This window comes from Balaenoptera musculus, chromosome 12, assembly GCF_009873245.2.
Source record: "Balaenoptera musculus isolate JJ_BM4_2016_0621 chromosome 12, mBalMus1.pri.v3, whole genome shotgun sequence".
NCBI classification, from domain to species: domain Eukaryota; kingdom Metazoa; phylum Chordata; class Mammalia; order Artiodactyla; family Balaenopteridae; genus Balaenoptera; species Balaenoptera musculus.
This window is the reverse complement of record NC_045796.1, coordinates 14,302,328-14,319,583: the sequence shown is the minus strand read 5'-3', so window position 1 is coordinate 14,319,583 and position 17,256 is coordinate 14,302,328. Positions and strand designations below refer to the sequence as shown.

The 17,256-nt window shown below is 38.0% G+C and overlaps 1 protein-coding gene across 12 annotated transcripts in view; it reads right to left on the bottom strand.

Moving 5' to 3' along the window:
- SYNE1 (spectrin repeat containing nuclear envelope protein 1) overlaps window positions 1-17,256 on the bottom strand; it is a 454,100-nt gene that overhangs the window by 315,403 nt on the left and 121,441 nt on the right. For 11 of the 12 annotated variants that reach the window (XM_036871084.1, XM_036871085.1, XM_036871083.1 and 8 more), the window contains 4 exons: window positions 15,282-15,332; window positions 10,980-11,087; window positions 7,913-8,050; window positions 6,473-6,637 (listed from right to left, as the gene is read on the bottom strand). In XM_036871084.1, coding sequence (XP_036726979.1) covers window positions 6,473-6,637; window positions 7,913-8,050; window positions 10,980-11,087; window positions 15,282-15,332 — 462 coding nt within the window. The remainder of the gene's footprint in view (window positions 1-6,472; window positions 6,638-7,912; window positions 8,051-10,979; window positions 11,088-15,281; window positions 15,333-17,256) is intronic. The other variant, XM_036871079.1, reaches the window with a different exon arrangement.

Here is a 17,256-nt window from a genome sequence, read left to right as displayed (position 1 = left end):
GAGATACACTTGATGGAAGGGTACACATGAAGGCTTTCATACGTAAATTAAGATGTTAAAGTCATATGTGTTTGTTCACATGAGTGAAATCAATTTTCTTTTAATTCAGGGACATTAGTTTTTACATTGTAGAAAAAAATCCAGGACCAAACTATTTCTATCCTGATACATATTTGCTATTACCACCTTTTGACCTGCTTTGAGTGTGTAGGTAACCGCACAGATATTCACAAGTCCCCTGCTCCCAGAGGGAGGGCACTACAGGCATCTCAGAGCTGATTACAGAGGCCAGAGGACTGTCCTAGAGCAGCTATTGCCTGTGAGTATTTTAGTCACTCTCTGCCTCCTCCTTAACATCCAGACACATTTCTGTGGCTTTTATCTTGACCGAAACTCCCCCAAATGACTGCAGGGCAAACTGAGAGCCACCACCACTCCCAGCTCTGATTTGTTATGTGTGACCGTATGTTAACGTATGGGTGGGGGTCTGTGACTATACTGGGATACCCAAATGTCCAGGTGCCTCCCAAGAAGCTTTCCCTATTGTAGTTTTCCGTATCTAGTTAATCAAAAAAATCTGGACCAGAAATCAAAACCAACAAAAACATTTTCAAACATATGACAAAAGAACTACAACTGGCGTGATGTCACTGGGTCCTCTGAAAGGCCGTCTCACTACAAAATAGCTGGATGCTGAGCACAGCATATGACTTTAATTCACTGGTGGGCTCACAGGAAGTAAGTGAAACCTTTTAGGGCTCCCACGCTCGGTAAAACATGACCCAAAACTGGATCATGGTCCTGTGAGCAAAAACAGATTGAAAAAGCTGGCTGTCCCGGGCAAACATCTAAACCACCGTGGCAGGAAATGGAGTGTTGGGACTTGAATAAGGTGAGAAACACTGAAACTGAGACCCCCTACATTTAGCCAGAACCCTCAAAGAGGGCTGATGTGGGCCTGGTAGACAGCAAATAAAAAAGGAGGAAAGCAAAGGTCACCAAACACAGGAGACAAGCTACCATGAGTGAGAATCAGCAGAAACAACACATTCATGGTGTTAGAAAAATGTAAGCAATTTAATACTTGACAACAACAGTTTGCAGGTTAGAAGAGTATGACCTGGTTAAAGTGTTCTTAATTCCTTATATTGATTAAGAGGAGGTTAAGACATTGATTAACTTTCAATTTCGTTAAGTATCTATATGGTATAATTTCAAGGACGATCACACTACACAACTAGAGTTTATAACTTCAAACCAGTTCGAGGGAAAACATGGAATAAGAAAAATGAGCAAGTGAATAAACAAACAAAAACCCCTCAATCAACTTATAAATAGGAAGAATGTAGAAAAAAGAAAAAAGCAAAAGCAGGGCAAATAGAAACAGAGTCAAAAGGTAGAAACAAATTCAAGTATATTAATAATTATAAATAAATCTGAATGGAATATATATTTACTCATCAATAGGCAGAGATTGTCAGATCAGACAAGTATAATAGAACCATCTGCTTTTTAAAAGAGATACTCCTAAACATTAAGAACAAGGATAGGTTGAAACTAATGGAATGGAAAACAACATGCCAGGCAAATACTAATGAAAGAAGGCTGGTATGAGTGCATCAATACCAGGCAAAATAGATTCCTGAACAGAAGTCATTACAAGTTAGTAATCGCTTAGTGATGAAACTTTCAATTTACTAGAAGACACATTAATTCTGAACTTGAACATACGTAGTAAGCCTCAAAATATATAAAGCCAAAGCTCACAGAACCACGGGGAGAAACTGAGAAATCCACATGGCTGTGGGAGTTATCAACATACCATAACATAATCTCTCAGTGATTGAGAGAAAGCAAAGGAAGCCATTGGAACAGCAGATTGGGGGTGAGGGAGGGCAGAGGAGGGAAAGGGCTGCAAATCTGTGGGCCTCATGGGCCTTTTAAAGAATTTTTTGGTGTTTCTTTTGAGTAGATGGAAGCCAGTGGGGAGTTTTGAACAGAGGGGTAAAATGAACTGAACTGCGTATTAAAAGGATCGCTATGGCCATTCTACTGAAAATACTCTCCCCTTGATCCACTACTTCCCTTGGCTTTTAAGAAAACACAGTAGCTGGATCCCCTCCTACCTCGCTGATTGCTTTTTCTCATGCTGGTTTATCTTTTTTCTTTTTTTTTGCTGGTTCCTCTTCTACTCTCTGATCTGTTAATACTGGATTCCCTCAGGGCTCAGTTCTTGATCCTTTCTCTGTCTACACGTCCTTCTTTAATTTCAGTCTCAGAGCTTTAAACATCCCTTTATATATTCAGAGTCATCCTCAATGACTCTGAATATTTATCCCCCTCCTGCCTCTTAGCTCCTACTGCCCACTCCACACATCCACTTGGATGTGAAAAAGTCTCATACTTACCTTGCCCCAGACTGACCTCCATCTTTCTTCCCAAACCTGTTTCATTGTCTCTCCATCTCAACTGATGGAAACTCCATTTTCCCAGTTGCTTGGTTGAAAAATCATAGTGTCATTCATGACTCCCCTTCCTTCACAATCAATATCTAATGCTAAAAATTCTCTTTGCTCTGCCCTCAAAATATACTCAGAATCTGACCACTTCTCAACATCTCTACAGCTACGACCTTCACTCAAGCCACTCTACCTGGATCATTGAAATTGGTTCTCTGGCTCCTACCCTCTATCACCAATCCATTCTTACCCTCACACGGCAGCCAGACTGATGCTGTTAAAAGAGTGATACTGCCGTTCCTCTGGTAAGTAGATGGAAAAAGATTATTAGGATACAGCAGAGAAAATTAACAATGTCAAAAGTGTAATTAAGGAAAGTGAGAAGGTGCAAAGAAACAATACTGGGGACAAATGGAGGCTTAACTATAGGCACAGAAAAGATTACAAGAAAATATATAGAAGAGCATTTTGAATAATTTTGTGACAATAATTTTGAAAATGTAGACAAACGAACAAATTCTCAGAAAGTATGATTAGCATGATTGACCTGATTAAAATTTTGAAAGCCAGAATATTTCAAAAATCATTTTTAGAGGCTGGGGACACAAGAGTGAAAAACAAACAATAATTCCTTGGCCTTATGGAGGTGACATTACAGTGTAGGAAATCAAGCAATAAATAAGATAAATAATTAAATAAGCAGTTGAGATGAAGATAAATGCTAAACAGAAAAATTGAATAGGCAAGGGGAAAGGGAAGTTGTACTTTCAAAGGGGTGGCCAAGAAAGGATTGACTAAAAGCTGACCTTTCAATAAAGGCCCAAAGGAGATGAGGAAGAATGTATTGGGAATATGACTGGAGAATGTTTCAGGCCAAGGGACAAGAAAATTCCAGAATGATGGCAAGGGCAAAGGCCTTCAGGTGGGAATGTGCTTGCATGTTTGAGATTATCTTTTCAGCGAGGTTTCACTGACCTCCCTACTTAAAATTGCAACACCACCTAATACTCCCTGTCCTTTTACCTTCTAATATAAAATTTATTTATTTATTATGTTTATTATTTCTTAACTGCCTCCTCCTATGAGAAGGCAAGTTACATTAGGGTAGGGATTTTGTCTGTTTTGCTTATGGGTGTATCACAAATGCCTGTAATGCCACTTTGCACACAGAAAGAGCTCAATAAATATTTGTTGAAAGAGAAGGAAAGACTCTTTTAGGACCATTTGGTCCTGTCCAAAATGACCATAAAACATCTGGCTCATGCCAAAAGGTCCTTGATAATTGGTCATGTTTGGCCCCGTCTGAAATGTCCATGGAGATATTTGGTCTATAGCAAAAGCTTCTTGATATCGGCCCTGTCCAAAACCATTTGGCCTGGACCAAATATGCTCATGGACATTTTGGACCAAATGTCAGCTAACTGGAAAGACCGGAGAGGCATAGCCAGAGGAATAAAAAGAAAATTAGGAAACCAAATGAAGAAAGTATTTCAAAGATGAATAACTATCTAAAACGCTTCTAATAAGTGAGGTAAAATGAGGACTGAGAATTGGCCATTGAGTGAGGAAAAAAAGAACCCTCCTGAACCTGACATGGATAGCAGGGCAAGGAAAAACGTGATTGGAATGGGTTCTAGAAAGAATGGGAGAAGAGAACTATGAAGCCAAAATGAGATCTAAGACAATTCTTTCAAAGAGCTTCACTGTAAAAGGAAGGAAAAAAAAAAAAAAAGAGGACAGTAGCTGAAAAGGGAGGTAGGGTTAAGAAAGAGGCTTTTTAAAGATGAGAATAATAATGGTATATTTTATGTGGGTGGGAAAAATCCAGCAGAGAGAGAGAGAAAAAAAAAAATAAAGACGCAAAGAACTACGGGAATTATCTTTTGGAAAAGAGCAGGGCGGATGGGATCCAGCGCACATGTGGAGGGGCTGGCCTTAGCTCGAAGCACAGATGGTTCATCCATAGTAACAGAAGAGGAGACGGAGTATTCGGGCACAAATGCTCGTAGGTGGGTTGATGTGGTCGTGGGAGCTTGCGGAAATTCTTTTTTGATTGCTTCTATTTTCTCAGAGAAATAGGAAGCAGTGTCATCAGCTAAGAGTAAGGATGAGGGAGGAGGTGTGGAAGGTTTAAGGAGACAATGTATAAAATAGTCGTCCCAGAAATGCAGAGGGAATAGAGTCCAAAAATGCCTTTGGAGTGCCAGGGAGCATTAAGGACCCACTTGGGTTAGTCATCGTGACTGGGGGCGTGTTTTTCTCTAGCCACAGTCAACTGCCTGAGTGTGGGCAGGAACTAGGCAGAGAATTGGCTTTAACCAGGGTTATGTTTAACCAGGAGTGTAGGACAAAGTGAGACCTGGTTGTCTGTTTATTTTCCACATACAGAGTAAACCCCCTTCATGACACAATAAATGAGGTACACAAATTCAACTGCACAAAATGCAGCGTTGCATTAATGAGACAACGAAAAACAGCATTTTGAGCTAGGTCTGTACTATCACAAAACGCGGAGGAAGCGTATTAGAACTTACGCTGAGCACAACAAACCATGCAATGAGCTAAATAGAGTCGCAAATGACTAAGAGACCAGCCAGGCCGAATCCCACCCCTTTCTAAGGCCACTATTTTTTTTTTTTTAATTTATTTAATTTATTTATTTATTTTTGGCTGTTTTGGGTCTTCGTTGCTGCACATGGGCTTTCTCTAGTTGTGGTGAGCGGGGGCTACTCTTCGTTGCAGTGCGTGGGCTTCTCATTGCAGTGGCTTCTCTCGTTGCAGAGCACAGGCTCTAGGCACATGGGCTTCAGTAGTTGCGGCACGCGGGCTCAGTAGTTGTGACTCACGGGCTCCAGAGCACAGGCTCAGTAGTTGTGGCGCACGGGCTTAGTTGCTCCGCGGCATGTGGGATCTTCCTGGACCAGGGCTCGAACCCGTGTCCCCTGCATTGGCAGGCAGATTTTCAACCACTGCGCCACCAGGGAAGCCCTCTAAGGCCACTATTAACTCCCACCCTGACTCCGCTCCTTTAGCACCAGGACACGACAACTCGGTGGCTTGGTTTGCCTTCCTTTGAGAATGGAGGCAGGAATGAGGTCTGGAGCCTATGGCCAATCACGTTATTATGTAAATTCACACTGTCTTTTGCCTTATCTTTTCAAAGCTAACAAATAGCAAGAGAAATAACAAAGGTAACTGCAGATAAGAAAACATCACAGAGCTCTTGGAAAATACCTCAGGTAATGAGTCTACTGGAATTGCCATTAACAAGTACAGAAAAGGGAAGTGCAGATCAGAGAACTTCTAAGAAGGTGCGACATCTCTGAACCAGTATGAACGGATGCCTGGGAGGCCTGATTCAGTGCAAGTTCCAGACCATACTAGTGAAACGAGGATAGTTATCAGTTAGCCATTAATAAATAATAAACTGTAACCTGTCTTCACTGATCAGGCTTGCTTTAATAAAAGCTTGCATGTGCTCCAAGGGTCACACAGCCTAAACAATAAGATGTTGGCCAAGGTGAATTTAGAAACTTGGAGTCAGCTGTGTCCAGTTTGAGCTCCAGCCAGTTAAGACTGGCTAGGTCCACCGACCCTCCATCTGGGCATGCGTTGAGTGGTGGCCTTTTGACATCAGAGGGCCCAAAACTCTACCCTCTGGTCATGCTAATGCCACCATTTTCTGAACATACATCCCATGAAGAAGCCTGTAGCTTAGCTGCATCTGCACAGAACCAGGATCACCTCACCTTTTTCTTATCTCTAATTACCTTTCCCTAGGCGCCCCACGCCTCAGCTTTATCTCATAAATAATGAGAGCCCCTTACCTTCAGGGAGGTGGGTCTCAGATTTGTTCTCCCATCTCCTCACTGGACTGCCTTGTGAATAAACCCTTTCTCTGCTGCCAACCTCGGTGTCTCAGCCTTTGGCTTGCTGAGCAACAGGCAAGCAAACCTGATTCGGTAACACACTAGAACTGTTACGCTGGAAGGTTTTCCAGCCAGAATGTTTACCTTGTGCTGCTCACGTTTCCGTTGTATTGTGTTGGCCGTTTCCTCATGAACCTGCTGAATGGTTACTTCCTCTCTCAGGGCCACCTCTGCTCTATATAACCAGGCCCCTATGGTGCCCAGGGGTGCAGGAAGAGACTTATCAAGTTGTATATGCCAATCAAAGAGCTGAAATACAAAAGTAGAAAGACAGTATCTTAACACAGAAGACAATTCCTAAAATTCCCCCAAATGATTTTAAAGCTTACAAAAATGCCTGAAGTTAATAATTTTGGGTTAACTTAATAAATAGCAAGTAAGAAAGTATCCGTGTTCTGAATCTGATGCTTTGAGTTCAGAACACAGATATTTTCCTATTTGATATTTACTACATTAACCCAAAATTATTAACTTAAATGGGGAGAAAATGACACTTCGAAGCAAGTTTTGAGGAAACTTAAAATACATCTTAGACATGGAAGGATATTATTGGGAGATTAGGCAATTTTCTTCTTATAAGGAATAGCATAAAGTGCCCACTGATTTTCAGACTGGCTTTTGCTGAAAGGGAATGGACTGGCTTTGCTGACGTGCTCAAAGATGCAGCAATTATACACCTGCTGATGTGTATCCTTTAAAACCTTCCCTATGATGAAAACAGGTCCAGAAAAATCAGGGTCGTCTAGACATCTCTGGAGGAAAATGAGTATTCACAATTCTTACTATAATAATATAATTCTCTAACCATCTTGTCATTTCTTCCACTTCATCCAATTCTCAAGTACTGTTTCCTAGCTTATTGCAATGAGAGGTGGGGTAGGGTGGGGTGCCTGAGATCTAATCTATTCTTTGATAGAGTTTAATGGGAAAAGTTAGATTATGAAAATGAAGAAAATAGGGTGAGTACGAGGCAAATATTCCCATGAGTGACAGAAGTTTCAGAGGTTTTGAAATCTTGGTCTTTAAGTTTGCAAAATATTAATATGAAAGTTACAGAGCAATTTTCCTTCAAGTTCATGACCAGATAAGAAGATAAGCTTAAACTAAAGAATATAAAAATAAATGTGAATATAGGAAGATGATTAACTGTTGATGAAATCTGATGATGGAATTTGGAGAAGCTGTTGAGGCCCCATTCCTGGGGAGTCACCTCTTCTAAACGCAGGATTAAACTGTGCAAAGTGAGAAGTAACCCAGGTGGTCTTTCAGGATTTCAGTGTGTCATCTGGTCAATGGTGATATCACACTTAGGGCAGGCAAAGCAGGAAAGAGTTGTTAAACAAGCACTTCCGCTAACTGAAAGGAAAACTTGACAAGTGGGACAAAGTCTATCCCACAGGTAAACCTTCCCACCTCAGACAGAGATAGGAGGACCTGATGTAACATCATTTTGAAGAAAGAGATGACAGAAAATATCTTTGACTAAATTATGAGTCTAATGAAATGAATCGTTGGAGAACTTACCCTAGAGGACACTCTATCCCAGGACTGTTTTACCAACGCTTGGTCAAGTGACAATTTACCATCTCTGTGTAATGGTTGTATCAAGTGTTCAATCTGTTTCCTTTTCATTTCATATTGAACTCTGAAGTGCTTAAATGACTAAAAGAGGAAAAACAGCCACAACATGGCAGTTAGTCAAAAAAGGCAAAAGCAAAGGAAACCACATTTCCTAAATAACAATCCTTTATATTTGGATAACGTTCAATATATGTTGTTGATAATAATAATGACAATCATGATGCTGAAAGCAGCTAGCCTTCATCAAGCCCGGATGATGAGCCTGCCTCCACGCTAAGTGCTTTGTACATATTATCTTCTCTGGCTCCCCATCGCCCTACAGCCTAGACAAGCCCCGTTATTACTACCAAGCCCAGAGGTGACCTGGCAAAGACAAGTAGTAGAGTCAGGACTAAAGCCTAGGATTTCTCATTCCTAGTTAAATAACCTACAAGCCAGTCCCTACTCATCAGGAAATAATAATCAACAGGAGTATAAATCTATATTAATAATCAAAATAGTTGCTTTCCTTTAAAGTACCAAACAATTTACAAATAGCAATTGCACATGTCAAAATAGTACAGAATTAACAATATCTTAATCTGTGTTTAAGTAAGTCTGTATAAAGAGGTTTACTTTAGGGGACATCACTTAGGTAATAATCCTCTGCTTTAATTTTATGGTGTTAAAATATTAAGTATTATATCTTTCTTTTGTCACAGTATGGTTAACATAAATTTGTAATATGTAGACTTAACTGTAAGTCTAATACTAACCTCAGAAAGTAGTGATTTTAATGAAAGTCCTACATTTTATGTTCAATTAACACATCCTAAAATATGTCTCAAAGTCCAAATATGAATTGAAAATGCCACTCAATGTGCAATTATATTAAAGAACATGAGAATAGCCCTGCAGAATCTAACAGATAACATTTGAAAGAATTTCTTAAGTCACTGAGTAAACAAACATGTAAATTCACATAATGAACACTTGGGGGAGATGGTGAATAAATATTTTCCCACAAATTTTACCTTCCATTCCCTCTAACTTAATGTAATTTTAAAATACCAAAACATAAAATCAGTCTTCAATTTTGTTCTACAGAATTCTATATATGGAAAAACTGGAAAATACACTATTAATTGATAAGTAGAAACAGAAGATTTTGATTACATAATAAACACACAAATGAAAGAAAACATTCCCTCTGCTGTCTAACCCTATTTTAAGAGACTTGTGATCATCTTTGGCCTGAAAGGAATGTTTCTGATTTATACTTTTCTAATCCTTAGTTTTCATCTTATAAATTAACATCTGTATAACCGGTAACTTTATAACTTGGAATTTATTTTTTGATAATTTATGCTAAGACTAAAACTCGCTAATGGACTAAATAAGTACATTCACTCTGTTCTTGCATTATAGTCTCAATTTACTGATTTAATCATTTTAATGGAGCTCATCCCAGAAAATTATCTTTTTTGGGGAAAAAATTACATTATGTTTCACAGCAAAAAGTACAAACATATAACCACATACGGAATTTATTGCATTGTCAAGTCCATCAAATATAATACTGATGGCATCATCAATCTGAATTCAGGCACGCTTTACACAGAGGATTATATAAAATCACACACTAACTCTAACAGTTAAATCTTTTATCATCTGCCACTTCGCATCTCTTATATCACGCACACCTTTTTTTGTAGCAAAAATGATCGAAACATAATGTATATTAGAATATACTATAGTTTTGCCACTAAAATGCAATGATATTTTAAGTAGGAGAAAATGTCAATGCTACACAGAGTTAAGTCACAATTTAATGGAAAAAACTCTGGAAGTGGAAATTGGAAGCTGAAATACAATTAATGATAGTGTAATGAGACTGGGAGAAAGAAGAACCACCGCAGCAATAATAACACTGGCTGCAATGTGAATGCAATAGTGTTGAAGGAAGCAGGTGGCAGGAGAAACTGATCTCATTAACGGGCCCACTCCAAATAGTCATGTTGCAATTTTTTATTTGATTCAGTTTAATCTACAGTAATTTTCAACTTGGCACTGAAGTCATTTTTTGGAATTTTTTGTTAGGTAACATCTGTAAGATCATGAGTTGTACAAAAACAGCAATTAAATGTGTGTGTTTTGGGTCATCTACAAGACTGAGTTCTCGGAAAGTCATGAAGCCTCACAACTCTATATAGTGCAGATACGTACAATTTAAAACTACCAACTCCATATCTGGGTGTATACCCAAAGGAAATGAAAACAGGTTATCGAAGAGATATATGCACTCCACGTTTATTGCAGCATTATCACAATAGCCAAGATATGGAAACAACCTAAGTGCCCATTAATGGATGAACGGGTAAAGATGATGTGGTGTATATATACCCGGAATGTTATTCAGCCATGAGGAAGAAGGACCTCCTACCATTTGTGACAACGTGGATGAAACTTGAGGACATTATACTAAGTGAGATAAGGCAGACAGAGAAATACAAACACTGTATAATATCACTTATACATGGAATCTAAAAAAGTCAAACTCATAAAAACAGAGAGCAAAATGCTGGTTATCAGGGGACTGGGGGTAGAGGGGAATAGGACGGATATTTAAGTATACAAACTTCAAACGAGTAGTAAATAAGTCCTAGATATCAAATGCACAGTACAGTGAATATAGACAATAATACTGTATTATAATCATCAAACTTGCTAAGACAGTAGAACTTAAGCATCTCAACCACTAAAAAGAAATGATAATTATGTAACATGATAGAGGTGCTAATTATTGCTACAATGGCAATCATATCACAATATATAAATGTATTAAATTTTTAAAACTATTTATATAGAAATACAATTATTAAATTATATGTAAACAAGATAATGTATATTATTTCTTTAAAGACATTTCTCATTAATATCATTTGAAAGATTAAACATAGATTAAATGACAAATATGAATCCTACTCATGAAAGGTTTTAAAAAAATTGAAATCTGTTTTCCATACATTACCTGATATTTATCCTGCAAATTTGATTCTGTCATCTGTGCCCTTGTCAAATCTCTTTCAAATTGTTCTATCCAAGCTTTCGTTTCCTTCAAAATTAGCCTGTCTTCTCTCTAGAAACCAGCAGACATTACAATTGTATTAGTATCTGTGCATTTACTTAATTGCTGATTAATACTTGACTGATCCTAGAATACACTGAATATTTAATAAGTTCCAAATGTCTCTGAAAAATTTTCTTTCTCCCTGCCCTCACCTCTTTTGGAGGATAAGAAACAAAAATTAATTCTAAAAAAAAAAAATCTTAATTATTGTGCTGAATACTGAAATTACCTACCTCCATTGTTCTTCTCAAGAAACATTTATTTAATTAAGAAAATGTGCTCAAGAAGAAATATGTAAGTACAAAAATACTCAGAAAAAGCAATGGCTGAAACGCGAGTGAAAACAGGCCTGTGGCTGCTTCTTAACACAGGCCATTGGTAACACAGAGGACTGTTCTGGATCAGATTAATTTTGACTGAATTCAAGGAGCCACAGTCACAGTAATATTGGATTACTAGTGTATATTATTTTTAAAAACATTATCCACTAGTATAACATAAGCTCCATGAGGACAGAAAGCACATTTATCTTGCTCAATGTGGTATTCCCAGACTCCAGCAACATGGAACCTATCAGGTAATTTATCAAATTATCTGCTGAATGAATGCATACAAGCTACCACTCACATCTCAAAAATGAAAAAAAGTTGGACAGTTACATACTTGCTTCCACAAATAATAGGAGTCTTTCTAGCACTGATTTAGTGAAAATATCCTAAATTTTCATCGAGACTTTTTATCTGCTAAGAAGGCCAAAGTAATCACAAACATATTTAACATGATTTTTTGGCACTTACAAATAGCTTTCGACTACAGCATCTCATCTGATGATCACAGCCCTGTGGCCCAGATGAAATGACTGTCTGCTGACAGGTGAAGTGGCACAGAAGAAAGAATTCTGGCTATGGAGGCAGGTAAAGCTGGTTTCAAATTCTTGTTCTGACCTGTGTTAGCTCTGTGAGTTTGGCCACAATATTTTTTTTTTCTTTTTTGAATCCTGTACTTCAGTTTTTTCATCTTTCTTTATATTCCATCTAGGCCTGAAGTTAAGGGATCTATCAACACAATAGACTTTATGCCAATACTGGAATAAAAAATTAGAAGTAACTAATTTCATATCAAATGTTGAGTTAATTTTTATCTCATGCTTCATGAAGCATGAGTTTATGTATATATAAATATGCTATAAAACGTATAATGTGTATGTTTGAGTGAGCGCGAGAGAGAGAAAGAAAGAAAGAAAAGTAGTGAGAAGGCTGACAGTTCAGCTGCTTGACATTTAGATGGTCTCTATAGGCAAATAGTCGCCTGTGTCTTTGAATGCATGTGAACGTCACCGATTGAAGAAAAGCCCAGGGCAGAGGTTGGCACACGTGCTATCATGATCTGTGTCCTCTCTCACTTCCTGGTGTTACAAAGACAACCCTCTTCTGCCTGGAACAATTACCCCTGGATAATGCCTTGCTCAGATCTCAGCTCAGGCACACCCTTCTCCGGAAAGCTTTTTCTGACCCACAAGTCTCAGTTGTGAGTTTCTCTTCCACCAGTGGTCCTCAAACTTTAGTGGACACTAGAATCACCTGGAGGGCTTGTGTAAAAGATTACTGGGCACCACCCTCAGGCTTTCTGGCTCAGTCTATCTAGGGTGGAGGCTGAGAATGTGTATTTCTAACAAGTTTCCAGGTGAATCTGATGCTGCCTGCTGGTGTAGGGACCACATTTTGAGAACATTTTTCTATAATCTTGTAACAACCTGATATTCCCCCAGTAATATTCAAATATTCCCCCAAAATGCACTGTATTTTTTTTGGAAGAAAACTTAAGTCTTATTTATTTTTAAAATCAAACCACTAGGAAAATATATCACAGTCTTGAAACAGCAAACAGGCTGTATTATCATTTCAAGTAATAAGTTGGTAAAAACACAGCAAGGTCCTTACTAAAACGATAAGGTGCCAGAACTAGGGCAAGAACAACGCATGTCGCAAAAGTGGTGCGACCACAAGTGGTGAGCCAGAGGCGCACGGCAGCGCTCAATGCACTGGTGCACTTGCTGCACGGACGCCTGGCTGTCCTCACAACAGACGGCGCTGCACCGGAACGTGAGGCCCTGCATCTTCCAGATGTTGTCTCTCTCCAGACTCTTCATCATTTAGTCCACCGCCTCCTGTACCCGGAGCTACTGCAGCTCCACCAGGGCGGCCCCGTGCTGCTCCGTCCCGCACCGGCGTCCACATGGACTCCCGCGCACGAGCCCGCCCCCACGCTGTATTTTATTGTCCACTCTTTGTCTCTTTTTCCCCCCTGCATTCCAAACCCCTTATGTATCTTTCCTTCTGCAGCCTAACACAGTGTCTGGCACCTGGTATCAATAAATAATTGTGAATATATGATTGATTGGTAACACAGTTAATTAGAGAAAGATATGGAACAGGAGCCCAAGACTCCAAAGCCTCAGCCCTTCCCATGCTGTCTCTTTTGAATGAAGAGGTGAACTGGGTCACGGCACATGTTTTCTTATTGGTTGAAGCACTAATGACATATGAGCTCAGAGGAACTCAATGTTCTTGGTCTACCTCCAAGGGACCTGAGGTCAACGTGACCACTAAGTGAGGCCCACCGAAGTGAGTATGGGACTTCACTGTGAGCCTCCAAAGACAGGAGGCTATCATCACCTTTTCTTCACCGATTGAAATTATTTCACAGAGTCATCGGAGAGAAAAGGATTATGTTCTTAAAAACAGCTTCATTAGAGTACATTCAGTAAATGACTTTTTCTAGTGGTGGGGAAGTGCAATAAGATTAAAAAGGATGTAGCTATTTACACACTCAACATTCTCCTTTTTAAGAGGAAAATGAAGTACAAAATAATATTTAAGTTCCCAAAACCCATTTAGTGTAGTGGCTTTTCTTTTTTTTTTTTTCTTTCTTTTTTTAAATTTTATTTATTTATTTTTGGCTGTGTTGGGTCTTCGTTGCTGCACACAGGCTTTCTCTAGTTGCAGTGAGTGGGGGCTGCTCTTCATTGTGGTGCGCGGGCCTCTCATTGCAGTGGCTTCTCTTGTGGAGCACGGGCTCTAGGCGCGCAGGCTTCAGTAGTTGTGGCACGTGGGCTCAGTAGTTGTGGCACGTGGGCTCAGTAGTTGTGGCTCATGGGCTCTAGAGCGCAGGCTCAGTAGTTGTGGCGCACGGGCTTAGTTGCTCCGCAGCATGTGGGATCTTCCTGGACCAGGGCTCGAACCCATGTCCCCTGCATTGGCAGGCAGATTCTTAACCACTGTGCCACGAGGGAAGTCCAAAGTGGCTTTTCTTCAACTAGTAACTTTCACATGTACTGTGAAAGACATAGGCGACTATTTGCCTACAGAGACTATCTGAATGCCAAGCAGCTAAAGTGTCAGTCAGCATTCTCACTACTTCTCTTTCTTTCTTTCTCTCTCTCTCTCTCGCTCACTCAAACATACACATTATATGTTTTATAGCATATTTATATATACATAAACTCATGCTTCATGAAACATGAGATAAAAATTAACTCAACATTGATATGAAATTACTTCTAGCTTTTTATTCCCATGTTGGCATAAAGTCTATTGTGTTGATAGAGTCTTAACTTCAGGCCTAGATGGAATATAAAGAAAGATGAAACAAGTGAAAAAGAGGATAACTTGGAAATGGGAAAAAATTCTTAATCATTAATTCCACAAATATTTTTTTGAGCACTCAACATGTGCCATGAACTTTACTAAACCATACAACTCAACATTGCGCAGAAGAGATGTGATGAAACTCAGGATTACAAACTAATTGAACACTTACCTTTTTCAATTATTTCCTGCTTAATATTTTAAAGTACAAAAATAAATCTTTAACTTTATTTTAATTTTCCACGTCACATATAAAGAAACTGTAGTTATTTTAATTTTTCCTTTTATTAGTGCTATTAAGTATTGTTAAAAAGAAATTAATGTCATCTTATAATTAAAGATTAGTGAGGAAGTCCATGGGAGTGGCTTAGACTGCAACTAACATTTAATAACACATATGTCATTTGTTCTACTAGAAAGGAAAATGAAATAACAGAATTAAGGTGTTAAAATAAATGTGTATATAAAGACAAATACATGCAAAAGAATGGCTAACAAGCTACAGAATGCAGAATGTTTGAAAGAGGTCACTAATTCAAGATTACTTAAATCTTACCTTAAGAATTTGGATAGAATTTGCAAAAGATGGGAAACCTGGAAGTATTTCCTAACAATATGAAAAGATAATATATAGAAAAATAATATAAATCATGGAAAAAATTATATAGGAAACAAGAAAAATGGCGAGGCATCTGTCTATAAATAAATAGACAATAATTTTAAGGGTATAATTATTTTAAGATGTTTTCACAACTTTTGAAAGTATCAAAATGTTTGAATCAAATAAGGCAGTGTAGTATTGTAGCATTTGATGTTTTTGTATTTGTAATAGTCATATGTGGCTATATATATATATTATACATATGTCTTGAAGTAGTAAACATTTTGAAAGGAGAACAATGTAAAGAAAAGGTATATGGATTCATATTTTTCTCTATAAATACTGTCATAATATGCATCTCTGTATTCCTATACAATTAAGACTGTGCTGTGCTTCTGAAAGCAGGCAGTAAAATTTGTTGCTATGGGGGAAGTAATGAGTGAATAAATAACTGAAAGTTTAATAGATGAGAGAGATAAGCCAACATGCCTATTTTATTTATTTACAATTGTGTGCTAATTATCCAAGGACTACCTTTAGGGAAAAAGTTCCTTTATCAGTTTTAATGGATGAAGTAAGAAAGGCATAGCAATGTCTATTTCCAATAAGAAAATTTGATTTAAAATAGTATCTACGTAATATCTAATTTAAGTAAATTCATAAAAGGGATATGAAAATCAAATACACCAAAAAATGAAAGCCTGGTAGACATGTTGATGCCAATATTTTTAAAAAATGAATTAAAAGAACCATTTAATAAAATCTGAGTAGACAAATAATGAGGATTTCTAGGTGCTGACACCAAACCTAATATGTATAGTGTATAAAATCTTAAAGGTTCATTAGACAGAATTAGATGGCCATTTAGCTGCATTGAACAAACATAAGCCCTACATCATAAAAAATTAAAAAAATTCTTTTTATTCTACTCAAAATATTCATTTTTAGATGCTCATACCCTACATTACAAATGCCTCATTAAAAAAAGAGTAAAGCTTATTTTTTAAAAGAAAAATCAGAATTTATCTTCTAGAGAATGAGATTAGTTTCTTAATAATAAAGTTCTTTAGTATAGTATATTAACAAGTTTAAAGCAGGAGTGTGCTTCAAATCTGAGGATTTTTGCATTAAATCCTTGCTCATGATCATTAACGGAAGTATCTCCTGTTATTTCTCAGATATTACCAGCCACCGTGTTTACTCATCTGGAGAGATGATTAATGTCAGAGAAATTAAGAGTACAAGCTTAGAAATCAGCTCAGAAGTAAATCCAATTGGGTAACATAAGAACTTGAGATATGACAATCAGGTGCAAAGCTGATATTCTCTATGCCGTATGAGGTAAGTCTAATACACCTCCTTAAAGAGTTTCTTATTCACAGAGCACTGCCCATGCCCAATTATATTCTCAAAACCCAGAAAACCCCAAATGAATCCCAAACACACGACTCAGTCCACACTGGAATTTGCACAGAGAGTCTTTCGCTTTCAGTGGTGCTCCTTAGGAACATTATTTTTCTAACTATAGAGTAAGTCACTCTGGTGATCAACATTTGTGCCTGAAGCCTGGCAAGGAACAAAAAAAAAGTTTCTTGAAACCACAGCTTTTTAAATAACTAACATAGTTCTACCAAATGCCACCTTAACTTCATCCAAGTGACCTAGGAAACACCAGTTACCGCTGTTTTGCTTAATTCTTTTACGAAGATTTCTATTAGTGCAAAACCTTTTCCGACTTGAAAACTTTGGTTTATGTTCCCCTGACCTTTTCCTTCCTTAGATCCGTTTCTAAGACACATAGTACACTTTGCTTTTTGTTTTTCTTGTTTCTCTTCATTATAATCTCAAACCTCTCTGAAAACGTTAGTTGAGACCTCAACAGTAAAGACAGAGAGATTGTTTTTAACATGTCTTGAAAATTCCATTTATA